Here is a 25488-nt window from a genome sequence, read left to right as displayed (position 1 = left end):
GGGCTACCGCATAACACAACTGCATGTCACTTCTGCTGCATGTACACGAGCTCATCAATCTACTCTTTAGGTTGGCCAATTCCCGAGCTTCAATCTACCTTCTAGTAGCCTCTTTTGTCCATTAAAGAGCTACTCATAAGGATGCAACCCAATCTTCAACTATCTTTGTCACTTCAAGACTGCTAGTCTAGGGCTACCCAACATGCTACCCTCCATCAGACCAATGGCACCCAATACCTCACTATCGGTTCTGCTCCTAGGATATTCCTGCATACGGCACCAACAGGCTGCACAATCAAACTAATCCAAACTGGTCAATGCATGACCCAATGCTCGTCCAAAACACTGTTGTAAATATGTTTGCACTTCGTTGTTTGTGACAGTCTTGGTTAGGGCACTTGCTACAGCCCTAAATCCACCCAACAGTCAGCAAACAGTCCCTTTAAGGGCTGCGACCCTATGACACACCTTAGTAGAACCCCTCCTAAGCTACGTTGCAACTTGGGATAGGTGTCAACCCTTGATCACCTCCTACGCAAGCCCAACTGTAGTGCTATGGCCTGCAGCCTAGCACAACAACTCTCCTGTAGCAACCAGCGTCAAAACAGTGCCCAAACAATCCTCCAAACAACAACGTTTTGTCCCTGAAGAACTCGGCCTAATAGCCAACACCCTCGGCCTTCATCACAACACTTTGGATCCTGTCTTAACCCTGAAACAAACTTCCTATACCTCACTATTCTGCGTCCTTTGTGTTGCGGCTAGGGCAAGAGATCTCCCTTCTCCACCGAATCCTTGTATAGAGAAAACGTTGCATGGATGGATGCCTTAATGACTCCAATTCACCCTTTATTTATACACCAATAAAGGGGCTCCACGAATTCATGAAGAGACACATCTATTGGACAATTTTACTTCAAGCCTACATGACTTGAATACCAATAATTATTTGTCAACTTCAAAAATTCATTTCTCCACTTCTACAACTCGGAATTCGACGATTCTCGAAGCGTTGGATTCTCCTTTCTGCCCTCTATTGTCTCATGCCATCACATGTAGAAATGTGCTTCCGGAATTGCCCCAAACATGATTGGGTGCAAAACCCCATCCTTGGGTTCCAAGCCCACAAGTGACCCTTGTGGCGCTTTGCCCTCCAAACCCTGAACCCTAGGGCTTGGAGTACCCCCCAAGCTACACAAATCAACAACTGGATGGTCACATGGAGCATATATCTACTAAGTGACTAGATTTATGTAGATAAGATAAGAGAAGATAAATTTATTAATTCTCAACAAATGATCACAAAAGGTTAATTTGATTGCTAAATACAAGAGTATTAATGCATTGTCAAATTTCAAGGTCCACCTATATAATAAAACTCAAAAGTATATATAATATAAGATCTAAATCTTGATAGCTAAAGAGCAAAGTGTCGCTGGAAATTCTAGAGCAATACATGGGCTATGAAGGGCTAAAAGGCATTGATCTGTTAGGGGGATCCACTCGATGATTTTGTTTTGAGAGAACCCAAGGAGATGATTTTGGAGCGCCTTGGAACTGGAATCAATGTGAAGTTTGTTGCATATTCTAGGTTCCACGAAGCTTTGGAAAGTTGTGATGTTGACATTGAATGCTGTGGTTCCTATTGCTCTTGCACAAAAGCATGGTGCTTGTGGGTTTGTTATTGATCTTGTCTCCTGGTCGAAGTTTCCATGGATTAGACCAATGCCCAAATGATGAAGGATTGTCGAAGATCGGGTTAATGCGTTCTTGGCATTGATGTGTGTGCCTAGGTCTTGGGTAATTTCATTGTGCTTTATAGAAAGGATGCATGCTTAGAGGATAATGATCTAGTAGAATGACAGATCATAGGTATGGACAAGTTTCATTATTGAGAGTCATGTTGATTGTATGTTCGAGCATTTTACATAGGTTCAAGAGTTGTACGCTAGTAAATTTTCATGTTGGGTGTTGAGGGAATCAAGTGGAATCAAGTTACAAATGTTTGGTGAAAGCCATTTTGGACCCCATGGAAAATCTAGGTTTTTTGTAGTGAGGATTTGAAGTAGAGACCATGTTAGCTAGTGGAAGGTTATTTGTTCTAGCTTGTGGCTTGGAAAATTGAGGTTGAACCCTACATGTGTGAGAATCACTATAGTCGTGGGAGATAAACAACCCTGTCTTTGTAATCCATGTAAAATGAGCCACAAATGGAGGCAGAGTTAGAGTTGAAGCTAAAATTGACCTTATAGGCCAAGAGAGGCATCTTGTAGATTTGGTCACATGGGAGTTGTTGCCACTCAAACCAGCAGGGGACCTAAAAGGAGTTCCTAAGAGGGCAATTGCTAGGTTAAGGGCAATGGTGGAGGCTTAACCCATTGTCACCACAACGAAGTCTCCTTGCCCTTTACAGACTTTTACCGATGAGAGGAGTCCTAATAGTGTAGGGATCACTTGTAAAGTATATGTCAATGGATAGGTGGAAAGTGACCTTGGAAACCCTTTCCCAAGGATGGAGTGAAGAATGGAACTTGCTTGCTCTTTAAGTAAGGGACTTGGTCCTCCCGGGGTAAGGGGTGAGGATTGGAGGGTTAAGGGATAAGGAATAGGCTTATAGACGAGGTTCTCAATCCCTATAATCCTTGGGAAACTTGGATTCCCAAATGGTCTTTGAAAAATAATCTTTATTGAGAAGTGGGACCACACGGGGCCAAGTGGACCCATTCCAGGTTTGGGGATAGAATGTAGCAACCAATGATGTCCCTATCCTGGACAAGGTGAAAGGAAAGGACCAAACAATAATATTTAATTCAAAAGGTTGAGTTGATCGTGTCGAGGTCTAGCCTTGGGGATGCCTAGGCAAAATTCGATCTTAGAGGTAGGGCTTGGAATTCCCAGAGATTCCACCTTTAGAATTGCCTCAAATTTGGAGGAGAGGGAGGGGACCCACCTGCACAGTAGCCTGTAGAAGATCAAAATTTTTCCTTGGGTCAATTCCCGGGAAATTGATGCCCTAGGTGATTTAATGGGGCTAGACTTAGGGAAAAAGGGGAAAAGGCTAAAAAGAGGGTTAAAATGATCACCCTTTTTGAGGGATTAGTGCCTAATTCACTTGGGGATATGGAGTCAAGGAAGATGATGAGTAAGAACTCGGTTTCTTGATCAAGGAGGCCCAAAAAGTCAGCGTCATCCAATGTTGAGAGAAAGAAAAGAAACGTGACCTTCAAGCATTTATACTTCAAAGCAAATTATGCAAAGCTTATCGAGACAAATAATCTCTAAGACATTTCATTCATATAACATTAGCCCATACATTACATTAACTAAAACATGCTTAATTCCACATTTCAATTATGCAACAACTAACCCTAATTTTTGCAGTAAGCAACAACACGAATAACGACGTCAAAATTTACTTACAATGTTCTGGAATATGTCAAACCAACATTTTGTTTGCAAGACAAAACTCCAAGGCAAGAAAAATAGCCCAAATCCATACGTCAAAATTCATCCATCTCAAAAAAATATCCTCCAAGGAAAAAAATGCCAAGTTCTCTATGATTAGAGAGATCCCAAGTCAAGTGATGATCCAAATGAATGTATCTAACATTAATATATAGCCTCCTAAGGAGTTCGAATCAGCCTATGGGCCTACATTAGCCCCTAATGATAAAATAATGTGCAAATAAAACCCCTATTGTTGACAAGCCCACCAAACTAGCTCACAAGTGGAAAAGTAAGCCTCACTAGGGGCCAAATAATAATATGTACATGTCATGGGGCCCTCCATTAGCCTAATAATATCTTGAAGTGCACTGAGGAATAAATTCCTCACAATACGATGGACAAGGGGGTGACCCCTTATTCTCCAAGTAGTAGACCTGTGGTGCTCCCAGTGGGTCTGAGGGCACATAAACGACTCCATGGGTCTCCATATGAATCAGAGATGCCTGTAGATCCTCTGAAAGGGTTTGAGTGGTGGAATGAATGCTGCCATGTCGTCGTACAAGTCTTGTGACACCTGCCAAGAGTGTGGGGCTCCTATGGGGGCCTGCTGGGCATAATGTACCAAGCATATCACCATCATCCCAAAAGTAGATCGCTAGTAGTCTCTGAGCATCGATGAAGATCCATGGAGTGTTGTCTGCTACTGTGGAGGCCAATGGCTCTCTATGCAGACCCTATATGTGCCAATGTAGACCTCTGGGGTTAAGATCCCGTATAGGGAGACTAAACCCAAATGGAAACCACCTGAAATCCTGCATAAGATCCAATGCGTTCCCTAGGCTTCTAGTACAACCAGTCATTAAAATAAGCGGGTAAAAGAGTTTACAAATCATGGATAACAAAGTGGGTACTTCATAATGGCATGCCTTTCTGTGGTGGGCTTTGGCATGTGCTAGTGTCTCCAAGCTCCAAAGGGGGTTAACCGAGTACCTTATTAGGTGGTTTCAGCCCTTAAAGGGGATAGTGTGCCCAAGCTACATACCTCTAATGGAGGTAGCAAGTGATAAATAAGTGGAATGGAGTAGGGAATGAGAGGGGCAATCCTGGGCGATATATTGGGGCATAGGGGTAGCTAGATAAGGGGAAGCCCATACCTGGGTATGTAATGTGTAGGAGGGAGCAATCGTGGTACATGAGGTGCCCTGGCCTTGATTTTTCCACCCTTCTTTATATGCCTTTTGCCTTTTATGAATTTTCTTTAATTCACTGCTCGGGGCTCAAAGGAAAAGAGCATTATGTGTAAGATATGGTAGTGATTACCCCTTTTAGGTAGGGCGGTTTATTGCCCTCCAGGTGTTGGGACAATCATGGGTTTTTGAATGATCAAGGAGACTCATCTAGGACCTATGGACTAGGGTGATGGCCATGGATTAGGGTAGAGCTGATGCATTGGCTTTTGCCCACGTGCTAATTATTTTGTCCCGGCCATCTTTTGCATGTTGTGGTACAATTTCCTGTTAAATGTGGTCAATTATGCCTTTATCTTTTAACTGCTTCAACCTTCGGGGCATCATTCCAGGCCTGACCCAAGGTGGGGGCAAGGGAATAGGGAGGCTAGCCGTATGTGGACCCAGAATGGAAATGTGGACCCAGGTGGGAGAAATGATGAATGGGGTATAGCGAGTGGAAAGGGAGTAATATATGCGGGTAAAGGAACGAGATTGTTGATTTTTGGTTAGCACCGGATGTGCTCTAGCTCCGAAATTTTGTGGAGGGGCTAGAATACATGAGGTCTCCAAGACCCAGAAATCGTTTGGAGAAATTCCACCCAGAGTGCATATTATTCAAATAATTAATTATTTTTAATGGTGCCTAAGTTAAAACTTAGGAAATTAAAATAATTAAAGTGAATTAATTTAAATATGGGTGAGAAGCTTCTAAGTGATGAGGATCAAGTCTAATTTAATCTTAGCCGTTGATTAGAGAGTAGATCACTGCCGTTGATTTCTCAACAGGAAAAGTATAAAGGAAGGCTTGGGTTCAGTTGGAGGATACACACAGTGAGTGCGACACTTGAGCTAGATCGAAATTCTGGGGTGTGGTTTGCTGAGAATTTTGGAGTAAGCTTCTAGTGTAGAGAGGGGCAGTTCGACAGTGGGACTTTCGTCCAAGGCCGACAATACATAACAGACAGGTAGCACAACACCAGGGAGAGACAACGCAGCTCCAGGAGGGTGACGCAGACGCTGGAGGGCTGACGTAGTCACACAGAGGTAGCGCTGGGGTTTCTGTGAGGCAGATCGGGGATCAGTTCAACATATCGATTTTTGATTCGGGAAGAATTACTGGGAGGGTGACGTAGCTCCTAGAGGAGGTGACGTAGTTCTAGTGCAGTGCCGGGAGCAACCATTGCTGCACAACACTAGGGACATCCCAGTCACTCATGGCGTTTGTTCATCCAGTTGCTAGATTCGCCAAAATATGTGTCTGCGGATAGAGGTACTTTTGCTAGGTTTATTCTCTGTTGGGTGAGCCGGATTTGGCACCCTAGTTGTATTCAAAAATCTGCTTAATAATAAAACCCTCATATCTGCTGCACCGATTTTCCCACATTGGGTTTTTCAGGGACGTTTCGTCCAAAAATATGTGTCCTTTGTGTGGTTGTCTCATTTATTTTTCAGTACTTGATCTGTATATTGGTGTAGGCTGCAGTGTATTTGCATTAATATTTTTTGTATAATTATGAAAATAACTTGTTAAAATGAAGAACACATGTAGGTAATGCAAATTAGTTTACTGCAGTAGGATTTCTGATTTGTTAGATTCATAAATTTTCACATGGTATTAGAGCGATTGCAGATCAAGGAGGACTGAAGACATCAACGAAAGGACAGAGGAAAAATCTGTGCATGAAGACAACTGTCTCGAGAGACAATGGAATTTTAGGCCAAGAGAGCAGAGGAGGGGTGACGCAGTCACCAAGGGAGGCTCACGCAGAGCCTGCGTCAGCCTAATTGGGTGCCGTTGTTGTTGTAGAGGGCGGCACAGTGGTTACTGGGCCAGCACAGAGATTGTTGAGTCTCGTTTTTTCGGTTGTCGTGGCTAGAGGTGCAGCACAGATTTCATCTGGAGTTGCTGGTGGGGTGCTGATTCTGTTGGTGCAGAACAATACCTAGTGGGGCAGAAGCAAAGTAGAGGGAATCAGTTCCTTAGAAGATTTCTTGCCAAGAAATCTAGATCTAGTGCTAAGCAACAACAAAGAGAGATGAGAAGGGTGGTTCGACAGTAGTTGGCAGAAGGATTTCCATGAAGGAAATCGAAATTCAGAGGGTGCTTGTTCCTTAGAGGATTTCTAGCGCCAAAGAAATCCTGCTCCGAGTTTTGCTGGGGCAGCAAGGAAAGAGGGAGAAGAGAACCAGTTCTACATTCTTTTGAGCGGAGATGGCCGTCAACGGACTGAGGGATCAGGACAGGTTGGATGGAGCATCCAACTTCATCATCTGGAAGGCCAGGATCCTAGTAGTTTTGGATAAAAATTGCATCAAGGATTATGCCTTGAGGACGGTTGCTGTTCCACTTGATACTGATCCTCTCAAGAATTACGAGGAGGCTCAAGAAAAAGCAAAGTGCATGATCTTGGACGGAGTTAAGAATCATGCGATCCCACATATTGCTGAGAAAGACACAACATGGGAAATGTGGGAGGCCTTGACCACATTGTACGAGGGAACTTCCGTTCAGCGGAAGATGTTGCTTGAGAGTCAGCGGAGATAGTTTCAGATGTAGAAGGGAGAAGAAATCGATCCCTTCCTTCTCAGGTTGCAAAGGATTTGTGACTAGCTAACTTCCGTGGGGGCTACACCAGATGTTGAATTTATGGTCAAGACTGCCCTGAATGCAGTCATTGAAGACTAGGAAACCTTTGTCCAAAGCATCTTGGGCAAGGCTTCTCTTCCCAGTTGGGAGGAGATGTGGGTAGCTCTTCGACAGGAAGAGATCAAACGATGGACCAAGGTAGGAAGCAACAACAAAGGGGTCAGAATCAAGAAGGAGGAAGAGGAAGACGCGACTCTCGCATTAGTAGGACAACAAAAATGAAAGGAGGACATATCCAAAGTTAGATGCTTCAGATGTGGAGAAATGGGTCATTTCACCACGTAGTGCCCTCGGAAGAAGGGCAAAGAAGAGAAGTCTGACTCGAAGGCTGCTCTAGCGCAAGCTGACAAAGAGGATAATGATGATTGCGCCATGAGTGCTCATGCACCTCTAGAGAAGAGTTGGGGCGATATTGAGCTACAGTCGAGAGGACTACATAAAAGGGCAGGATCCTTGAGGTGCCCAAACTCTTGGATTACATATGGCTACGGGAGCCCTTAATGACGGTAGCAGAATGACGGGAGTTAGTGGGTGCGAGGGATGATGGAGCAACAGTGGCAAAGCTAGAGCGCCAAAGTCTGAACCAGCGTAGTGGAGTGTTGTAGCAGTGCGGAAGGCACAAAGCAGATACAACAACAATGCAGTAGCATCAGAGGGGCAACACGAATTAGCAGTAGAGGTAGCTTCAATGTCAAAGGGCATCTAGATTGACCAACATGTCAGCTTTTGGGTGGCATTTCAGTTGCTTACTTCTCAACAACTGAGTTGCAGTGCAACAATTAGCAGTGGCAGTGCTATGGGCAACATGATGCAACATATTGAGAGGGAGTTGCAGTACGGATGCAATAGTGACAATGGCAGTGTCATGGGCAGCAGTATAGATTGCAACAACGCAGTGGATGAAGGGTAGCAGGCCGAGCATCAGCAGTGCAGAGGACCGATGCCATGGACCAATGTGATACTTCTGCTGGGAAGTATTACTAGAGCACATTCCTCGCTAAGAGGGAGTGTTGATTTTTGGGTAGCATCATATGTGCTCTAGCTCCGAAATTTTGTGGAGGGGCTAGAACACACGAGATCTCCAAGACCCATAAATCGTTTGGAGAAATTCCACCCAGAGTGCATATTATTCAAATAATTAATTATTTTTAATGGTGCCTAAGTTAAAACTTAGGAAATTAAAATAATTAAAGTGAACTAATGTAAATATTGGTGAGAAGCTTCTAAGTGACGAGGATCAAGTCTAATTTAATCTTAGCCGTTGATTAGAGAGTAGATCACGACCATTTATTTCTCAACAGGAAAAGTATAAAGGAAGGCTTGGGGTCAGTTGGAGGATACACATAGTGAGAGCAACACTTGAGCTAGATCGAAATTCTGGGGTGTGGTTTGCTGAGAATTTCAGAGTAAGCTTCTAGTGCAGAGAGGGGTAGTTCGATAGTGGGACTTCCGTCCAAGGTCGAGAATACATAACAGAGAGGCAACACAGCACCAGGGAGAGACAATGTAACTCCATGAGGGTGACACAGAGGTTGGAGGGCTGACACAGTGACACAGATGCAATGTTGGGGTTTCTGTGAGGCAGATTGGGCATCAGTTTAGTAGATTGATTTCTGAGCCGGGAAGGCTCACTGGGAGGGTGACGCAGTTCCTAGAGGAGGTGACGCAGTTCTAGCGCAAAGTTGGGAGCAACCATCGCTGCACAACACTGGGGACAACATAGTCACTTGTGGTGTTTTTCATCCAGTCGCTGGATCAACCAAAATCTTTATCTCTGGATAGAGGTACTTCTGCTGGGTTTATTCTTTGTTGGGTGAGCCAGATTTGGCACCCTAGTTGTATTAAAAAATCTGCTTAATAATAAAATCCTCATATCTGTTGCACCGGTTTTCCCGCATTGGGTTTTTCTGGGGATGTTTAGTCCAAAAATAAGTGTGTCCTTTGTGTGGTTGTCTCATTTATTTTTCAGTACTTGATCTGTATATTGGTGTAGGCTGCAGTGCATTTGCATTAATATTTTCTGAATAATTCTGAAAATATCTTGTTAAAATGAAGAACGCAAGTAGGTAATGCAAATCAGTTTACTGGAGTAGGATTTTTTATTTGTTAGATTTAGAAATTTTCACAGGGACCACGCACCCAAAGTCAGGGTTTCCCAAGTAGTATGAGCCTAAAACCAAATTGTTAATAAAGGAGATCCCACAGGACTAAAATCCAAGGGTAGCAACCAAAAGAGATCAAGGGGACAAGAGCACAAACTAAGCCCACCCTTTCCGCCAAATCCCCCTGTCAATCCATACACAAAACTATCCATGATAAGTAAACCCAATACTCAATTACCAAATGACAAGACATACCTTTATATTCGGGAGGCCCACCTTCAAACATACGATCAATACAGGTGGGCGAGGGACCACATGGCTGGCTCAGGTGGCAGAGAAATGGCACAATGAGCTAGTAGGAGGCTGCCAACTGAGGCTCATCACGGAGAAAAAATTCTCTTGGGGATATCACCCACGAAGTGGTGGGTAACAAGAGTAATGTAAGTTGGAGTGCTTTTGGAGATATGTAGTGCATTGAATCTGTTTGCTTCTATAGTTTGTGAATATGAATGTGTTTTGGCGTGTGGCAAAGACTCGAATGTGGCCACTAAAAGGCATGATGAGGATCTGTTAGATTTGTTATACCAGCTCTGATCTATTTTATTTCAAAAATTTAAACAAAACCCATAAAATATTTATCTGAAATAAATTCCAAAATGTCAAAGGTAATGCCTAAGGAAGCAACAATGTCATTCATGAATCAAATGATGCCAAAGAGGTTTCAAGTTTATTGAGTTTTTGACGAGGTTATGATGTCCTAATGAGCCTATGGATAGTATGGTTGGATAATCCTCGCCATGACCTTTCCAATGGGGTATATCACACTCTTAAAAACTCCCTCCTGGATGAGAAATTATGGTCATTTGAAAATCAACATTGGGCAAAGGACCTAAACTATAGGGCAAAACTCTCAATCACCAAATTTGTTAAACAGTGTGCATCTTCTGGGCAGATACATGGTTCAGTGATCCAATCTACGGCAGATAGCTGCCAAACTTGCATGACTACACATGTAATATAATATAGCAGACTATATTAAATTATCAACTATTGTCAATTGACTCCCAAGATCATGACCTACCTCTTCAACTAATTTAAGGACATCACATTATTCAATTGCAATGTCTCCTTAAGCATTGTTTAATTGTTTATGCAATTTTCAAATATATTCTGTACATCTTGTGCAAGCATATTTTATCTCGCATGCCCATAACATCGTTGTAGCTTTTGAAAAAGAATTCTAGCTGGAATCACTTACAATTAAAACCAAGATTGTTTGAAATGTGCTGAAGTAGTTTGTAGGAACAGTGTAATTGAATCTAAAATCTGTTTATTCAGCATTTATTTGCAAAGTACTGAAATATAACATATATATTGGCAATAGTCAATATAAAGCTGAGTTATTGATGCTTCCCCTAAACAATTTAAAATATCATTTAGAAAAATGTTGTATATCTCTAATGATGTGCTCTTGATTTTATGTTTGAGTCCTTTTCTCTTATCTGGGATCAAGTTGGATTTCGAATTTCTCTATTTTTTAAATAAGAGACCCGTTTCCTTGGTCTTTTGTTGCTAAATTGTGGCCTTTTTTCAGGTAAATGATGGGTCCTGTCTCTCAAATTTGCAGTGTGTGATGGGTTCTGATATTGAGGGATATGACAAGGTATTTTTTCTTTTCTTGCTTGATAAAACTTAAATAATGCTCTTCCCTAGAGGTTGTGTGCTTTTCATTTTCCTGAGCTGTGTTAACTATGGCTCTATCTAGATGGCTATTATTATATATTTGGAAATAGTGTTTCCGTTTCTAGTTCACTTATTTATGAGTGTATTATATAAAAATGTTTTTTCATTACCTATATAATTCCTTTCTTGGCAGGTCGAAGTAATTGACATTTGACTGACTCAGTCTTACAATCCATGATGTTCTTTTTGTTTAAGCATTTCCGAGGTTGTTACTCCATCAGATTGTATTCTGGGGTAATTAGATATAACTTTGGAGTCAGTGATATACTTTATCCAATTAGTTCTATACCGTAATAGTTCTCTGCGAAATTTTAGCGACCCAGTGCTGAAAAGATACTTGGCCAGATTGGTTGAAGGTGCAAACTTGAAAAATGTTTTTGACTCGAGTTATGGAAGAAACTACAAACTTGTGAACCATGGCCAAGATCGGTTGGGGTGCAAAAGGCTTTCCTTGCCATGGACTATGGATATTTTCTGTAATAAATTCATGATCTTATTAACTGTTAAATACATCAAGAGTAATATGTGATAAATGTGCAAATGCTTTAACATCAATGAAGCAGAGTATTGGTCAAAAATTATCTTGCATGTTTTAGATTCATCAATTAATCTATTAATCAGTTCTATGTTAACTTTTCTGGATCTTTGTATTGTTTTGAAAAGCAAAATTCACCCTTAGAAATGTGGTGTTACAAACAAGAAGTTTTCACAGCATGTCTTTGGACACCTTCTATTGTTGCTATTTATAATATATGTACCCCCTTTTGTCCCACTCCGAGACTCTTCTGTATCTTAAGTCTTTACAGTGGTTAGTTATTATGCATCTTTATGCTTTTATCTAAGGTGGCCAGAATCTCTTTATTTTCATATTCTTATTGTATGTGAATATAGTAGTAACCTCTGCCAGTGGATCTCTCCCTTGGCCTTCTCATATTATTGTAGGTTGCTGCAGTAGGGAGACAAAGATTGACTTTGGTTGGAAATGTCAAAGCATTCATATAAGGTGCCATTTTTCTGTGTTATTGTAACAGGTTGAGTCTGGCTTGATCACAACAGGGGCATCTATCTTTATCGATGGTGTTTTAGTAGCCAGTACAGGCTCCAAGCAGAGTGTGGAATTGAGGACAACAAAACTTGTTTTGGTAAGATAAAAAGGAGAGTGTTTTGCTCATGTTTTTCTTTGTGTGGCATGTCTTTCAAATTGTATTTTAGATTTTATATGAAATGTCATTTCTTTCCACATGTTTCTTTCTTTCAACCCCCTGCCACACATTCTCTCGAATGAGAAAGAAGACAAACAAGCATAAGAAAGCAACATGATCAATATGATTTCCTCACAAATATGACTTGCTATAGGGATGCTGCCATATTTGAATTATACATTTATATTGAATGTCCCAAGCACTATGATAGGATGATTTTATATCTTTGATATATGTATCTAGTTGGTGGTCTGAGACTATTCAACTGAATCCTATTTGCATGTTTATTTGACATGCATTTTCAATACTATCTAATATTGTTAACAAATACACAATTTATATTGACATGCAGGGTTAAACATGCATGCACATTGTTAGTGTTTAAAAAATAATCTTGACTCAATGGGTCATTAATGTTATTAATATCATTCACGTCACTATCATGTATTATTAATGTGTGACTCGAGTGATCATATATTTTGGCGTTAGGCCTTATCAACCTAGATCTAATTCTATATAAAAGTGTGTAGTGCATCATTGTATTTATCACAGAGCATTATATTACATATATCTGTAATCATGTTACCCACCAAATAGCATGAATTTGTTGAAATTTGGGTAGCTTGGAAGGAATTTTTGAGAGATGAAAACCCACAAAAAGTGAACTTGTGGGTAAGATACTCAAGGGTTGGGGTTTTGGACCCAAAGCAATGGGCTTGGTACCCATAGAAATTAATATTATATTCTAATTTGTTATTGAGTGGTAAAGTGAGGGTTTCTTGAAGGACAAAGAAGACCCCCAAGACACTTAGACAAGAGCTATAAATATAGGCCAAAGGAGAGGCCTAATCACACAATGAGATGGACTACGTGTGTGGAGAATGAGAGCCCTAGAAGAGCCACAAACCTTGGAGGATAGCTGCAGCAAGGATAGCTAGTAGGAGGCCGAGTTAGGAAGGGCTGGTTTGCCCTAGCCGCAGGCAACAAGAAGTGTGATCTGTCTTAAGAGGGCCGAGTGGACTAGCAAGCCACAACCAACTAGGAGGGAGGCTGAAGTCCATTTGACAAGGAACCCAATTCAGCCTTGTTAGCTAGAAGGGTCGAGTAGGCAAGCCTCAAAGGGTTTGTTTGTGGAGGGTTGAGGTTGGCTTAAGTAAATAACTGTCGAAGAAGGCTTGGCTAAGGCTAGAAAAAGGTTTGTCATGGTGTATTAGGGTTGGATGTAGGGTTTAGAATGTGCCATAGAAGGCCGCAGGCCTAGCTAAGCAACGAACCAAGTTGTGTGTTATGGATGTTGTAGCTGCACATCTTTGTTAAGAGGCCAAATGAGTCTGTTTTGAAGGGGCTGAGGCTTAGATAAGGGTGGTCGTGGGCTGTTGTGAAGGGGCCGAGGCTAAGATAAGGGTGACTGTGGGCTGTTGTGAAGGGGCCACAGGCCTAGGAAATCTGGAAGGCTTAAGTGAGGCTGAGAACAACCAGATAGGGAGTAGACCAAGGGAAGCCACAACCTAGATCAGCAGGAATAGACCTAGCCGAGGTTAGCTTGGCCTAGAAAAGGAGGAGGGCCGAGGGCAAAAGAAGGGTTTGACAACGGTTTGTTATGTGACTGAGGGTTGAACAATAAAGACCAATTGTTGGATGTTGTCTAAAGGAGCAGACGATGCACAGCCAAAAGCCTGTAGTAGGAAAGAAATGGTGCTACGACAAGGGTAAAATAAGGCTTGTGTGAGAACTGAAGGCTAATGGAACGACCCAGGTGAGTCAAGTTCTTGCTAGTCATTTTTGTAGGCAAAGGATTGTTGGAAAATCAGGAGACTTAGATGTTATAGAGATTTTCCTTTAACTTGATAATTACTTGTGATGTGTGTTGGCCTTTTTATTACTTTATTAGATTTAGTTCATCAAAAAATTATCAAAACAACGAAGATCACAACAAGACATAGTACATAAGATATAGGCTCTAAGCCAAGGCAAAACCCCTCCAAGGGGAAAACCTAGAAAAATGCTCGTCTTCTTATATAGAATCCGCTTACAAAGAGACTTTCAAGACCCAAAGACCAAAGCCAACAACCCTACCAAGCACTAAGTCAGCCCCTAGCAAGATCTTCTCTATGGTAGCTTCCAATCTTCGACCTACTGCAACTTCATCCTAAAAATTTGGCCCAACAACTACTCCTTAGAATTCCAACCTTGCAATTTTGACCTCTTGCAACTGCAGCTTCACAGAAACCGTAACTTCGCACGTCTGGACAAAGAGAGAGATTTAGCCCAAGAAACTTTAATTCTTCCTTCCTTTCCTCGTTGTTCTAGCTCTTCTTCTCCTTCGCTATTGCAGATCAAACTTGTCTTGGATGAGTGACTCAAATGAGGTTGAGCTCCTTGTATTTATAACCTTCTTGAGGGGTCGAATATGTTGAGAAATCTAGGGCATTAGCATTAAATGATTTCTTGTTCATTAGTGGCTGCTTGTGAATGCTTTTTACTTCTTTAGATTATGATCTTCTTCTTGTTAGATTATTAGTGTTCTACTTCATCAAACAATAACCAATGCATAAACATAAATAGACAAGAGGCACATCATGTAGGCTATGAGCCAGGGCCAAAATCTCTCACTCTTTAAGAGGAAAACCCGCACAAATTCTTCTTATAGAGATTCCAATTGACAAATACCAGACCAAGACCCTTGACCTAGTAGCCTCTCCAAGACCAAGACACAAGTCCTCTTCCATCTTCTCATTTACTCTTCCTTGGTTCCTTCTACTTCAGATTTCGCACCATATGTGATGACACCCAATTGTGATCACTGTGTTTGTCAAGGAAACCGAACTTTCTTCTTCAGTAGTGACACCGAGTCAAAGTCACTGCCCTTCATCAAGACCTTTCTTTCTTGTCACAGTAATGAACCCTTGACACTGTGATTTGAGGTTGCTTCTCTTCTTGTCACTGTGATGCATCCATTCGAAACTCAGAAAGAGATCCGAGCTTCTATTGACCGAGATCATCCTTACTGTCCCCTCCTTTCTTCTTCGCAGTCCTTTCCTTTTCTATCCGAACTTGACATCCTAACTTGGCACCTCTTCGCTGTCACTGTGACTTGAATCTTAGAGGGATCCAAATTCCCTTACTTCTCACTAAACTGTAGCCTTCACCGAATTCTAGCCTTCATTGAATTGGTTATGCGAATTAGAGATAACCTGAACTTGTCTTCTATCACATTCATTCGAAAAACTCAGAGAGTGATGTTCGAATTTTCTTTCTTTGTGAATTGGGCCGAGGTTGCTATTTATAGTGGTATGTCCGTCATATAAAAGCTGACATGAGTATATGAACCGGTGTGTCTCCATAACAAGAAGCCGACATGAGTTAGTTGCTGCTCTTTGAAGCCAACATGTTAGAGAGGATTGTGTGCTCATCGTTGGAGGGCTATATAGACTTATATATAATTTATACATGCTCAAGAAGAGCTCTTCATACATAACATTAATTCTATGACTCTAATGATAAATCCTAAGGCTCTCAATGGGAGCCACTAACAAATAAAATCTCTTGCTCATGAAACCCATGAAGCAAGGCATTACAAAAATAATTTTATTCTCTTCTTTTCATCATTTACAAAGATCATAATTACATGTCATTATGAAGACCGAACCTAGTTACATTTTACAACAGAATAGCTCTCCCTTAGGCCAACTTGATCTTCTCTTAGGCCGACTTGGTCTTGGGATACAAAATGGCTTTCTTGATAAAATAAATATCTTTTGTTATTACAATGAGTCCAAATGGGACTATGACACATGACCAATATTATTCTTTGTCTTAGAAAGACCTAGAAAACTTAAAAGCACGAAGAACATGGTTTTGACTCAAACTTGTTGAAGAATGTAACTAAGTTTGGTCTTCATAATTGTATTTGAGTCATAATGAAATGTATTTATCAAAAGAAAGAAAAAAAGAAGAAAAGAAATTATTATTATTATTATGACTTGTTAAAGCATGGGTTTCATGCTTGGGTCATCATGTTTTAGGTCAAAGTCCCCATTGAGGACTTCTAGGTCGTCTTGAGTCATTAGATCATTGTCCATTTAAAGAGATCCTTCTTGGGCTTTTGAATCATGTAAAAATAATTAATATTGGGTGAAATAATTCATTTGTCACCTCCACACTAAGTTGACCTACATGAGGGTAATTTGAACTTCGGAAAAGGGTATATATACAAGCAGTTCGATTCATTTGGAAGATACTCTCACACAAGTTTGATATCCAAGAAGAGGAAGCAAAAAAAGTGCAAAGTTGCAGAAGGAGGAGATTTTTTGGAAAAGGAAAAATTGAAGTTTTATGGGTTGTCTCTCTCTCACACATGTGGATTTACTGGGTCAAAATTCTATTGCTCAGAAGGTCGAAATTCTGGATTTTGTTGGGTCAAAGTTACTGTTGGTTTGAAGTTTCTATTAGGTCGAAGATTCTGCTAGGTCGAAGTTACTGTTGGGTTCAAGTTTCTACTGGGTCGAAGATTTTATTGGGTCGAAGTTTCTACTGGGTCGAAGATTCTGCTGGGTTGAAGTTTCTGCTGGGTCAAAGTTTTCTGCTAGGTCGAAGTTTTGTTGTTGGGGAAGTTGAAGATCAAAGTGCTAGGTCGAAGTTACTGGAAGGTTATCATTTGCAGAAGAAAGGAAGGGCTGACTTGGTGATTGGAGGAAGTCTGTGTCTAGGTCAAGAAGTCTTGGATTATCTCGTGAACTATTAAAGGAAGAGTTGTTGACTAAGTTTTCACCTAGATAGGGGTTTTTCCTTGGCTGCCTGCCTACATCTGGTGTCTATGATCTTCATGTTATTGTTTTGGTAATTGCTTGATGAACTAAAGTAAAAGAAGAACAAAAGAAAGTTAAAAGGAACATAAGAATATCACAAGTAATTATCAACATAAATAAAATCTTTTTGCCTTTCTGATTTTATAACATGGTTTTAGAGCTAAGGTGAAGAAGAAGGAAAAAGGCAGCTTGAAGATCTATTAAAAGGAGAATAAGGAGTTTTAAGAAGATCGAATAAAGAGTTATCAAGTAAAATGATCATATAAGAAGTCAAGCCTACCATCTTCAAGAACAATGTCTAACTCAATGAAGGGAGAAAACAAATTAGAAGGAGCATCCAATTACAGGGCATGGAAAAAGAGGATAGATCTCATCCTCGAGAAGAATAAAGTCTTGGATCTAGTCAAAGGAAAAGTAAAGAAGCCTACAAATGAGTCAAGTGATACAGAAAAGGCAAAGTTTAGAGAAACAAAGATATTGGCCATGAAACTAATGGTGGATAGAATAAAGGATAACCTTATCCCATATATATCCAACATTGGTTTTGCTCAAGAGATATATGAGGCATTATCCAAATTATTCACAATCAAGAATCTTAGTCAAGTAGCAAGTCTTAAGAATGAACTAAGAACTATAAAGGTGACAAAGGAAGACTTTGTTTCATCCTTCTTTGTAAGAATAACTAGAATCAGAGATGAACTCCAGGCAATCGATGAGATAGTACCTGAAAAGGAGCTTGTAATCATTGCACTTCTAGGATTACCAACATCTTGGAGTGCCTTTTCATTAGGTCTCAATAGTTGGAAGGAAACTCCTACATTCAAACAATTATGGAATGCATGTAGTCAAGAAGAAGTCAGAATTTCATTAGTAAGCAACAAAGAGAATGAAGAGGAGAAAGTTTCAAATGCCTATTCCGCTCATCACAAGAACAAAGGAACCTTCAAGAAGTCTAAAGGGCCTAGAAGGAAGGTAGACCTATCCAAAATCAAATGCTACAATTGTCACAAGATGGGTCACTATAGAAGTGATTGTCTTGAGAATCCGAGGAATAGAAAGAGAAATAGGGATCAAGCAAATGTTGCCGAAGAAGGATCTCCAAAGAAGAACAAAACCAAAGAATCGAAAATAAAGGACTTATACTACTAAGTCCCTCTACTTTAAGTTTTTGAATTGTTTTGTATTTTGCTTTTTAGTACTTATAGGTTTAACATGCTTTGGAAAAACCTTGTTGAATTGTTTTTTTAAAGTTATAGGTATACCTCGAGATTGGATTAAGAGGGATCCCTCACCAATTTTCCAAAGATAAGTATCTTACTCGTATTATCTTTTATATTTGGTTTTCCTTTTTCTTATCTAGATGCTAATAACATTTCCTTTTATATTTTCCTTGTTTAGGAAAAGCTTGTTGATATGCTCAAGGACTATGGAGAAGATCTCACAAGACAAAGCATTGAAATTGATGTCCTATAAGGTTTGTCTAGAAACCAACTCAAAGGTATGTTTTAGATCATAAATTTTGTTTTCTTCGTGATAGAGGTATATTCATTTCTATGTTGCACGAAACTTGAAGGAACCTGACATTTCGGGCCGTACCAGTACCTAAAACTCCGAAACTTGGCTGAGACTCAGTTGAAACTCGGCCATCATGTAATCATCTATTAGAGTTAATATAAACTTGTTTTTCCTTCTAAATTATCATCTATGTGTCTTATTCCCTTTTTTCTTGCAAGATAATGCGTTATTCACTTATATATATATATATATGACGTTTTGACCAACATTTCCATTTTTGGGAGGTGACGTTTCTAAACATACCCATTTTGGAAACTCCAAAACGTTTCGGTGTTTCGTGCAACTTAGATTCATTTAAATGTGCTTGACATTACTAACAAGTGTTATGTCTAGGACCTTTGAATCATAAAGATTCTTGTTTGGGTAATTAATCATTAGATTGAATCTACCCTCATTAAAAACATCATGTTTGTGGAACCCTAAAAGGTTCTCTGAAAAACCCTAACCTAAGGATATGTCAATACTAATGTGAAAAACCCTAGTCTACTTAGGGTTACTGATGAAATCTAGAAAAATACTATTCTTTTGATATTAGGGGTTTTGATGGTAATGTCATGTTTGGAGTTTTAGTATTATTATGGAAACCCTAGTTCTTTAGGGTTGGATGGTAATGTGTTCCTAGACCTTGAGGTCTTGGTAAACTAGGGTTTATGAGTAAAACCCTTATGTATCGAGAGTAAGCTCCTGGGAATGAATCCTGCGTGTATGTTTGTCTGTCTGATCAAAACCCTAGCCTAATCAAGATCTTTATATGTCTAACTTTAATATGTATTGATATTTGTGTCTTGGGCTTACCTAATGGATATTGATATGCTTGTGCATGATTATGAAATCCTAGATATATGTTGTTACACAGTAATTTGTCACCATTTGTCACCATCCCTGTTACCCCTTTCCCATACTTTGGAGGACTGATTCCGGGACCTGTGAGAAGTAGTGACATAACTTGAAAACACTTGCATTATGTTCCCCTAAGTATGGACTTCATATGCCTTGAAGACATCTCCTGCAGAATATCCTTAAAAAGTCCTCTTTTTCCATTAGCGCGGATCCACAGTGTATCACCCGCGCCAATGGGGGAAATTCTCCAAAGAGGGCACGCCAGTTGGCGCTCTGTCTCAGAGTCTTACCCGCGCCAACCAAGTTTGGGAAAGCTTTTTAACAAACGCACGCCCGAAAGTTTTTCCTTTCGACTCATGAGGCTTTTCAAGGATAATGCCAATCTCATGGATGTCGAGATTCATCGTATCTCTATCCATAATAGCTTTTCGAGGATAATGCTAATCCCATGGATGTCTGGATTCATTGTATCTCTTCCTCCTCCTCCATCTATAAAAGCTTGTTCTGTTGCATTTGACAAGCTAGTTTGGAGTATAGGGAGAATTATACTATCAGAAGTCTGAGAGATTGCTGTAAGAGTCTTCTTTGCATTCATAATCAAAGAGAGAGAGGCTTGTTCCCAATCCCAACAAGCTTTGCAAGACATATGTAGCTGATCACCCAGCTAAAGGAGGATTCGACGTCAGAACTATGGTTGTATTCTTCTTTGTTGATTATCAATAATAGATGACTATCATTATGGTTCCATTCTTGCTGTTCATTATGATGATGTTTGGATTATATCTTTTCTGACCGATATATAATTGCATCTATTGGATTTTATGCTTGTATTCGTGTCGTTCTTTGCATGTGCAGGTGTCCATTCACGGAGATCGTGAGGATCGTGACCGGCCGGAGCAAAGGAACGGGAGTGTCAACTCTTCTACAACACTAGCGTTGGAATCCAAGTAGGTTCTCATAATCCGCCTTTAATTTGCAATTAGGAACTTGCGTGATAGCATTGTTTGATTGTTGCTAGACCCATTTTGGGCTAGTGGGATCGCCTCTGTCCGTAGAGGGGATTTACCTCTCCAACATATGTGCTAACCAAATTGTTGATGCTTATAGTGTGCGAAGTCTAGGGTCTGTAACTAAGCCCTAGTAGAAGTTTGATATTCTAGGATATGATGTGATGATATTGTTTCTAATGTGATGATAAAATCTAGGGTTTACAAAAAGGTTGGTCATATTGTTCAAAGCTTAGATTGTGCTGTGATTGGTTTTGATTGTTGAAGCTTAATATCTCAAAGATGGAATCTAGGGTTTGCATTAAATCCTAGTACAAGTCTAACATATGAATTCTAAAGTTGTTGGATGCATTATAGAACTTTCCTTGTTTGAATTTCTTTTAGGGTTTGCAATATATTATATTAGAGTATGTCATATATCTGGCAGAAATATTGAGACCCTAGATATAATGTAGATCGTTATTTTGATTGAGTTGCTCGAAGTCTTGATGATGAAATTTAGGAATTATGACAAAACCCTAGCAAGAAGTTGAAGTATAAAAGTATGTGTCTCTTGTTGATTATGAACCTAACTAAGTTTAGGTATTTGATGTCTAAAGTCCAATGCTTCCATTATTATATGATTTTGATATAGTTAAGTTCATGCTTCTATATATGTAGTTGGTTGTACTTGCTATCTAAGTTGTGCAGGTACATAATCTTCAAGATGCTGAAGATATTCGTAAGTAAAGTTGATTTGATTGATAAGCATGATAAAGGAAGTTATATGAATGATGATGATCAAGATGACTTTGATAAGAAGGATGGAAGCCATGAAAGATTCTCCGATGTCATAGAAAGAAGTTGATCTCCCTAAGTTAAGAGGGAGCCTAGATAAAAGAAAGAAGGATATCTCCCCAGTTGAGAGGGAGGGCATATTATAGTCATGATGGATACCTTGAAGAAATTAGAGAATGCATATTGAGGTGCTACTGAAAGAAGGAAAGCAGGATTAGGTTGAAGAATATGTTGCTGCATGTGAAGTAGGAAAGGAAGCTATATGATTGAGGAATCTTCTGTCAAGATTTGTTTGGGAAGCCTCTAAGTCCTACTGTGATAAATTGTGAAGCAACATCAAGATGTTTGACCTCGAAGGTTTGTGTTTACTTATGTGTAAGGTTTTTACTGATTGGGGTTGTGATTGTTCAGGTAAATCTCTCGAAGTTTGGAAGCATGCTCGAGGTTACCAGTCTGTTTGATCAAGAGAGATTTGATGTGTTGAGGCATTGTGTGTAAAATGCCTGGGAGGACATTTGGTCGGCCTATGTGTTGATGTCTAGTTCCCGAAGTAGGGAGGGTGGCGTTGGTCATAGAGCTCTGACCTTGCATTACGCACCTAGTTTCCTGGTTTGATGGTTAGCAAGTAAGCCTAATGATACCTAGAGAGGTTGAAAGCTTTAGTCCATCTTAGTCCCACCCAGATAAATTATCCTGGTCAGGAATCTAGTCCGTGGCACTATAAGTGCCTAAACTCTTCATGGTTCATTTGTTTTGAGATCTTCCATGTACGTGTATATGTATGTATGAATACCTCTCTAGTTAAGAGGGAGTGTTGAAGAATGTAACTAGGTTAGGTCTTCATAATTGTATTTTAGTCATAATGAAATGTATTTATCAAAAGAAAGAAAAAAAAGAATTTATTATTATCATTATTATTATTATGACTTGTTAAAGCATGGGTTTCATGCTTGGGTCATTATGTTTTAGGTTAATGTCCCCATTGAGGACTTCTAGGTTTTGTCTTTAGTCATCAGAGTCATTGTCCATTTAAAGAGACCCTTCTTGGGCTTTTGAATGATGTAAAAATAATCAATATTGAGTAAAATAAGTCATTTGTCTCCTCCACACCAAGTCGACCCTTACTTGATCAAGTCGGCCTACATGAGGGTAATTCGAGCTACAAAAAAGGGTATATATACAAGCAATTCGATTCATTTGGAAGATATTCTCACACAAGTTCGATATCCAAGAAGATGAAGTAGAAAGAGTGCGAAGTTATAGAAGAAGGAAGAGATTTTCTGGAAAAGGAAAAATTGAAGTTTTCTGGGTTGTCTCTCTCTCACATGTGTGGATTTACTGGGTTATTTACTAGGTCGAAATTTTGCTGCTGGGAAGGTCGAAATTCTGGATTCTGTTGGGTTGAAGTTACTCCTGGGTCAAAGTTTCTATTGGGTCGAAGATTCTGCAGGGTCGAAGTTTCCACTGGGTCGAAGATTCTGCTGGGTCGAAATTACTGCTCGGTCAAAAACCAGTGAGAAGAGGGCCAATAAAAAAAGGTCGACGATTTAAAAAAAAAACTGCATTGCAAATTTGTAGAATTGTTAAAAAGTGCGTGTAGATTTCACACTTAGTACAAAAACCACACAATTTACGTGTAACTTCGAATTTGTGAAATTTCAGGTTAATTGCGTAGTTTATTTAGTGCTGGGTAGTGCAAGCCTTGACACGTATGAAACAAAAGCGGACTCAACTGAATACAGAGTCAACACTCGCTTTTTGAAAGTCAGGAAAGCGTGGTTTTTTTTTCAAGTCACGTGCCTCATTTTTTTTGAAACAAAAATTTATACGATTTTTTTTCGAAGGCGTGGAGTTGAGACTTAATGCAACTCTCCATCTTTTTGTTTCATCAATCTTTTTTAATAAGTGACAATTAAAAAGGGTTTCATGAAGATTGGTTGATTCGAAAGGGATGATTTAAAGGTTGCCTTGTAATGCAAAGGCTTGGACATTAAGAGGTTTTTTTCTAAAAAGTTTTGAATTATTAGAAAGGATTAATTACAAGAAGAGGGTTTTGTGTGGAAGGAAGATATTTTTTTAAAGGTTTTTTTTATATGAAAAAAAACCAAAGATACATGGTATAAAAAGTTGTTTTGAAGGGTTTTTGGCAAGAGAATTTAGGGCTTTGTAAAGTCTGTCAGTCTATAAATTTATTTGGTTTTTGTTAAGCATGGCAATTTTTTGGGTGAAGATTGTGCCTTACGGGAGTGCATATTGAAATATATATATAAGAAAAGGAATGAGAACAATCACGGGTCACAAAGATTCCGCTCTGTTGAAGCTTCTGCTGGGTCAAAGTTTTTTGCTAGGTCTAAGTTCTGTTGCTGGGGAAGTTGAAGATCGAAGTGCTAGGTCAAAGTTACTGAAAGGTTATCATTTGCAGAAGAAAGCAAGGGCTAACTTGGTGATTGGAGGAAGTCTGTGTCTAGGTCAAGAAGTCTTGGATCATCTCGTGAAACTATTAAAGGAAGAGTTGTTGACTAGGTTTTCCCATAGATAGGGGTTTTTCCCTTGCTGTCCGCCTACTACAATCTTCGTGTTATTGTTTTAGTAATTGCTTGATGAACTAAAGTAAAGAAGAACATAAGAAAGTTAAAAGGAACATAAGAATATCACAAGTAATTATCAACATAAAGAAAATCTTTCTGCCTTTCTGATTTTCTAACAAAACTCGAGTATGAAATCCATACTCCAAAATCAGAATATAATTTCTTTTTATTTCTTTATAAAGATTATACAATCTCATGATTGTTGAGAAATCTATAGGGCAATGATTAGAGTGATTTCTCTTTCCTTGATAACTGCTTGTGATGTATTTTTACTTTTTCTTACTTATTAGCTTCTTTACTTATTATTATGTTTGTATATCATCAAACAACTACCAAAACAAGAAGAACAAGAACACAAAATATAGGCTGCAAGCCAGGGCCAAAACCTCTCCAATTGAGAGGAAAACCCACAAATCTTTTCTCTTCCTTATAGATTCTTCAATTAATGAATTCCAAGACCTTTAGACCAAGACCAATACCCTCCAAGACCAAGTCCAACCTTTTTGGATGATGTGCTTTCCTTAAACAAGTCAAACCCAGTCAAATCTCTTCCAGTGGCACAACTTCGACTGCCAGTTGTAGAATTTCGGCCTCCACTGCAGACCTAAATTTTCGGCCTTCCTGCAGTTGTTGTTGCCACACGTGTGAGCTTCGTTTAGCCTTTCAAAGCTTCCTCAGATCTTCACTTGGATTTCTTCCTTCTAGAGTTTGAGGATGGCTTCTTGTGACCTTCTTTCCTTCCCTTCTTTAAAATTGAACTGTAGAAGAAAGCCCTATATCTGTTGCAAAAACCCTAGCCTTCCTTTTCACGTGTGAGAGAGCAATAGCCCAAAAACAAGTCTCCTTTGTCCTCTTCCTTATTCGCTGCCTTCTTCTTGTTCCTCCTTTACTTGGATGAGTGAGAGATGAATGTGCTTCAAGGAGGTTGAGTTTCCTCCTTTATATAGGCTTCTCAAGGTAGATGTGGCTCCTCAAATTTGGCCTACTTGCTAGCTGCCAGACCGACTTGGTCTTGAAGGGTATTTTGACACTTTTATGGACAAAATTATTTTTATTTACAAGTTACAATGAAACCATTGGGGTCTTCAACTCATGACAATGAGTCTTTTGACTTCTTGACCTAGGACCAACCCTAGAAGCACCCAATGGGTGCTTGACCTATAAAATAAAAGACCTTGAGCATGAAACCCATGCTCCAAAAATAATAATAATAATTTTCTTTCATTTTACAATTTACAATAATCAAAAGCACATTTCATATTTATGAAGACCGAACCTAGTTAAACATTTTTCAACACTCCCTCTTAATTAGGGAGGTATTCATAAATGGTACATGGACATTCTCAATCTGAAGAGATCTCATAAGAAGAGTCATATTGGTAACACATCTGTTTAGCATCATAACAACTAGCATTGTCATGTAGTAAGGCCTTGACTAACAACTCTATCTATCCACAAGATCAAAGCACAATGCTGGTGAGACCAATGATTTATAAACACCATCATCATTGATTCTCAAGGTA

General features: G+C 39.6%; 1 protein-coding gene across 2 annotated transcripts in view; it reads left to right on the top strand.

Annotated features, from left to right (window-relative positions):
• LOC149256637 (asparagine--tRNA ligase, chloroplastic/mitochondrial-like) overlaps positions 1 to 25488 on the top strand; it is a 346887-nt gene that overhangs the window by 23009 nt on the left and 298390 nt on the right. For both annotated transcript variants that reach the window (XM_089460808.1, XM_089460807.1), the window contains exons 2-3: positions 11020 to 11088; positions 12200 to 12310. In XM_089460808.1, the coding sequence (XP_089316934.1) occupies positions 11020 to 11088; positions 12200 to 12310 (180 nt within the window). The remainder of the gene's footprint in view (positions 1 to 11019; positions 11089 to 12199; positions 12311 to 25488) is intronic.

This window comes from Pinus tabuliformis, chromosome 7, assembly GCF_031772625.1.
Source record: "Pinus tabuliformis cultivar Carrire ecotype Pingquan chromosome 7, CPIR1, whole genome shotgun sequence".
Lineage (NCBI taxonomy): Eukaryota > Viridiplantae > Streptophyta > Pinopsida > Pinales > Pinaceae > Pinus > Pinus tabuliformis.
This window is presented reverse-complemented; position numbering and strand designations above follow the sequence as displayed.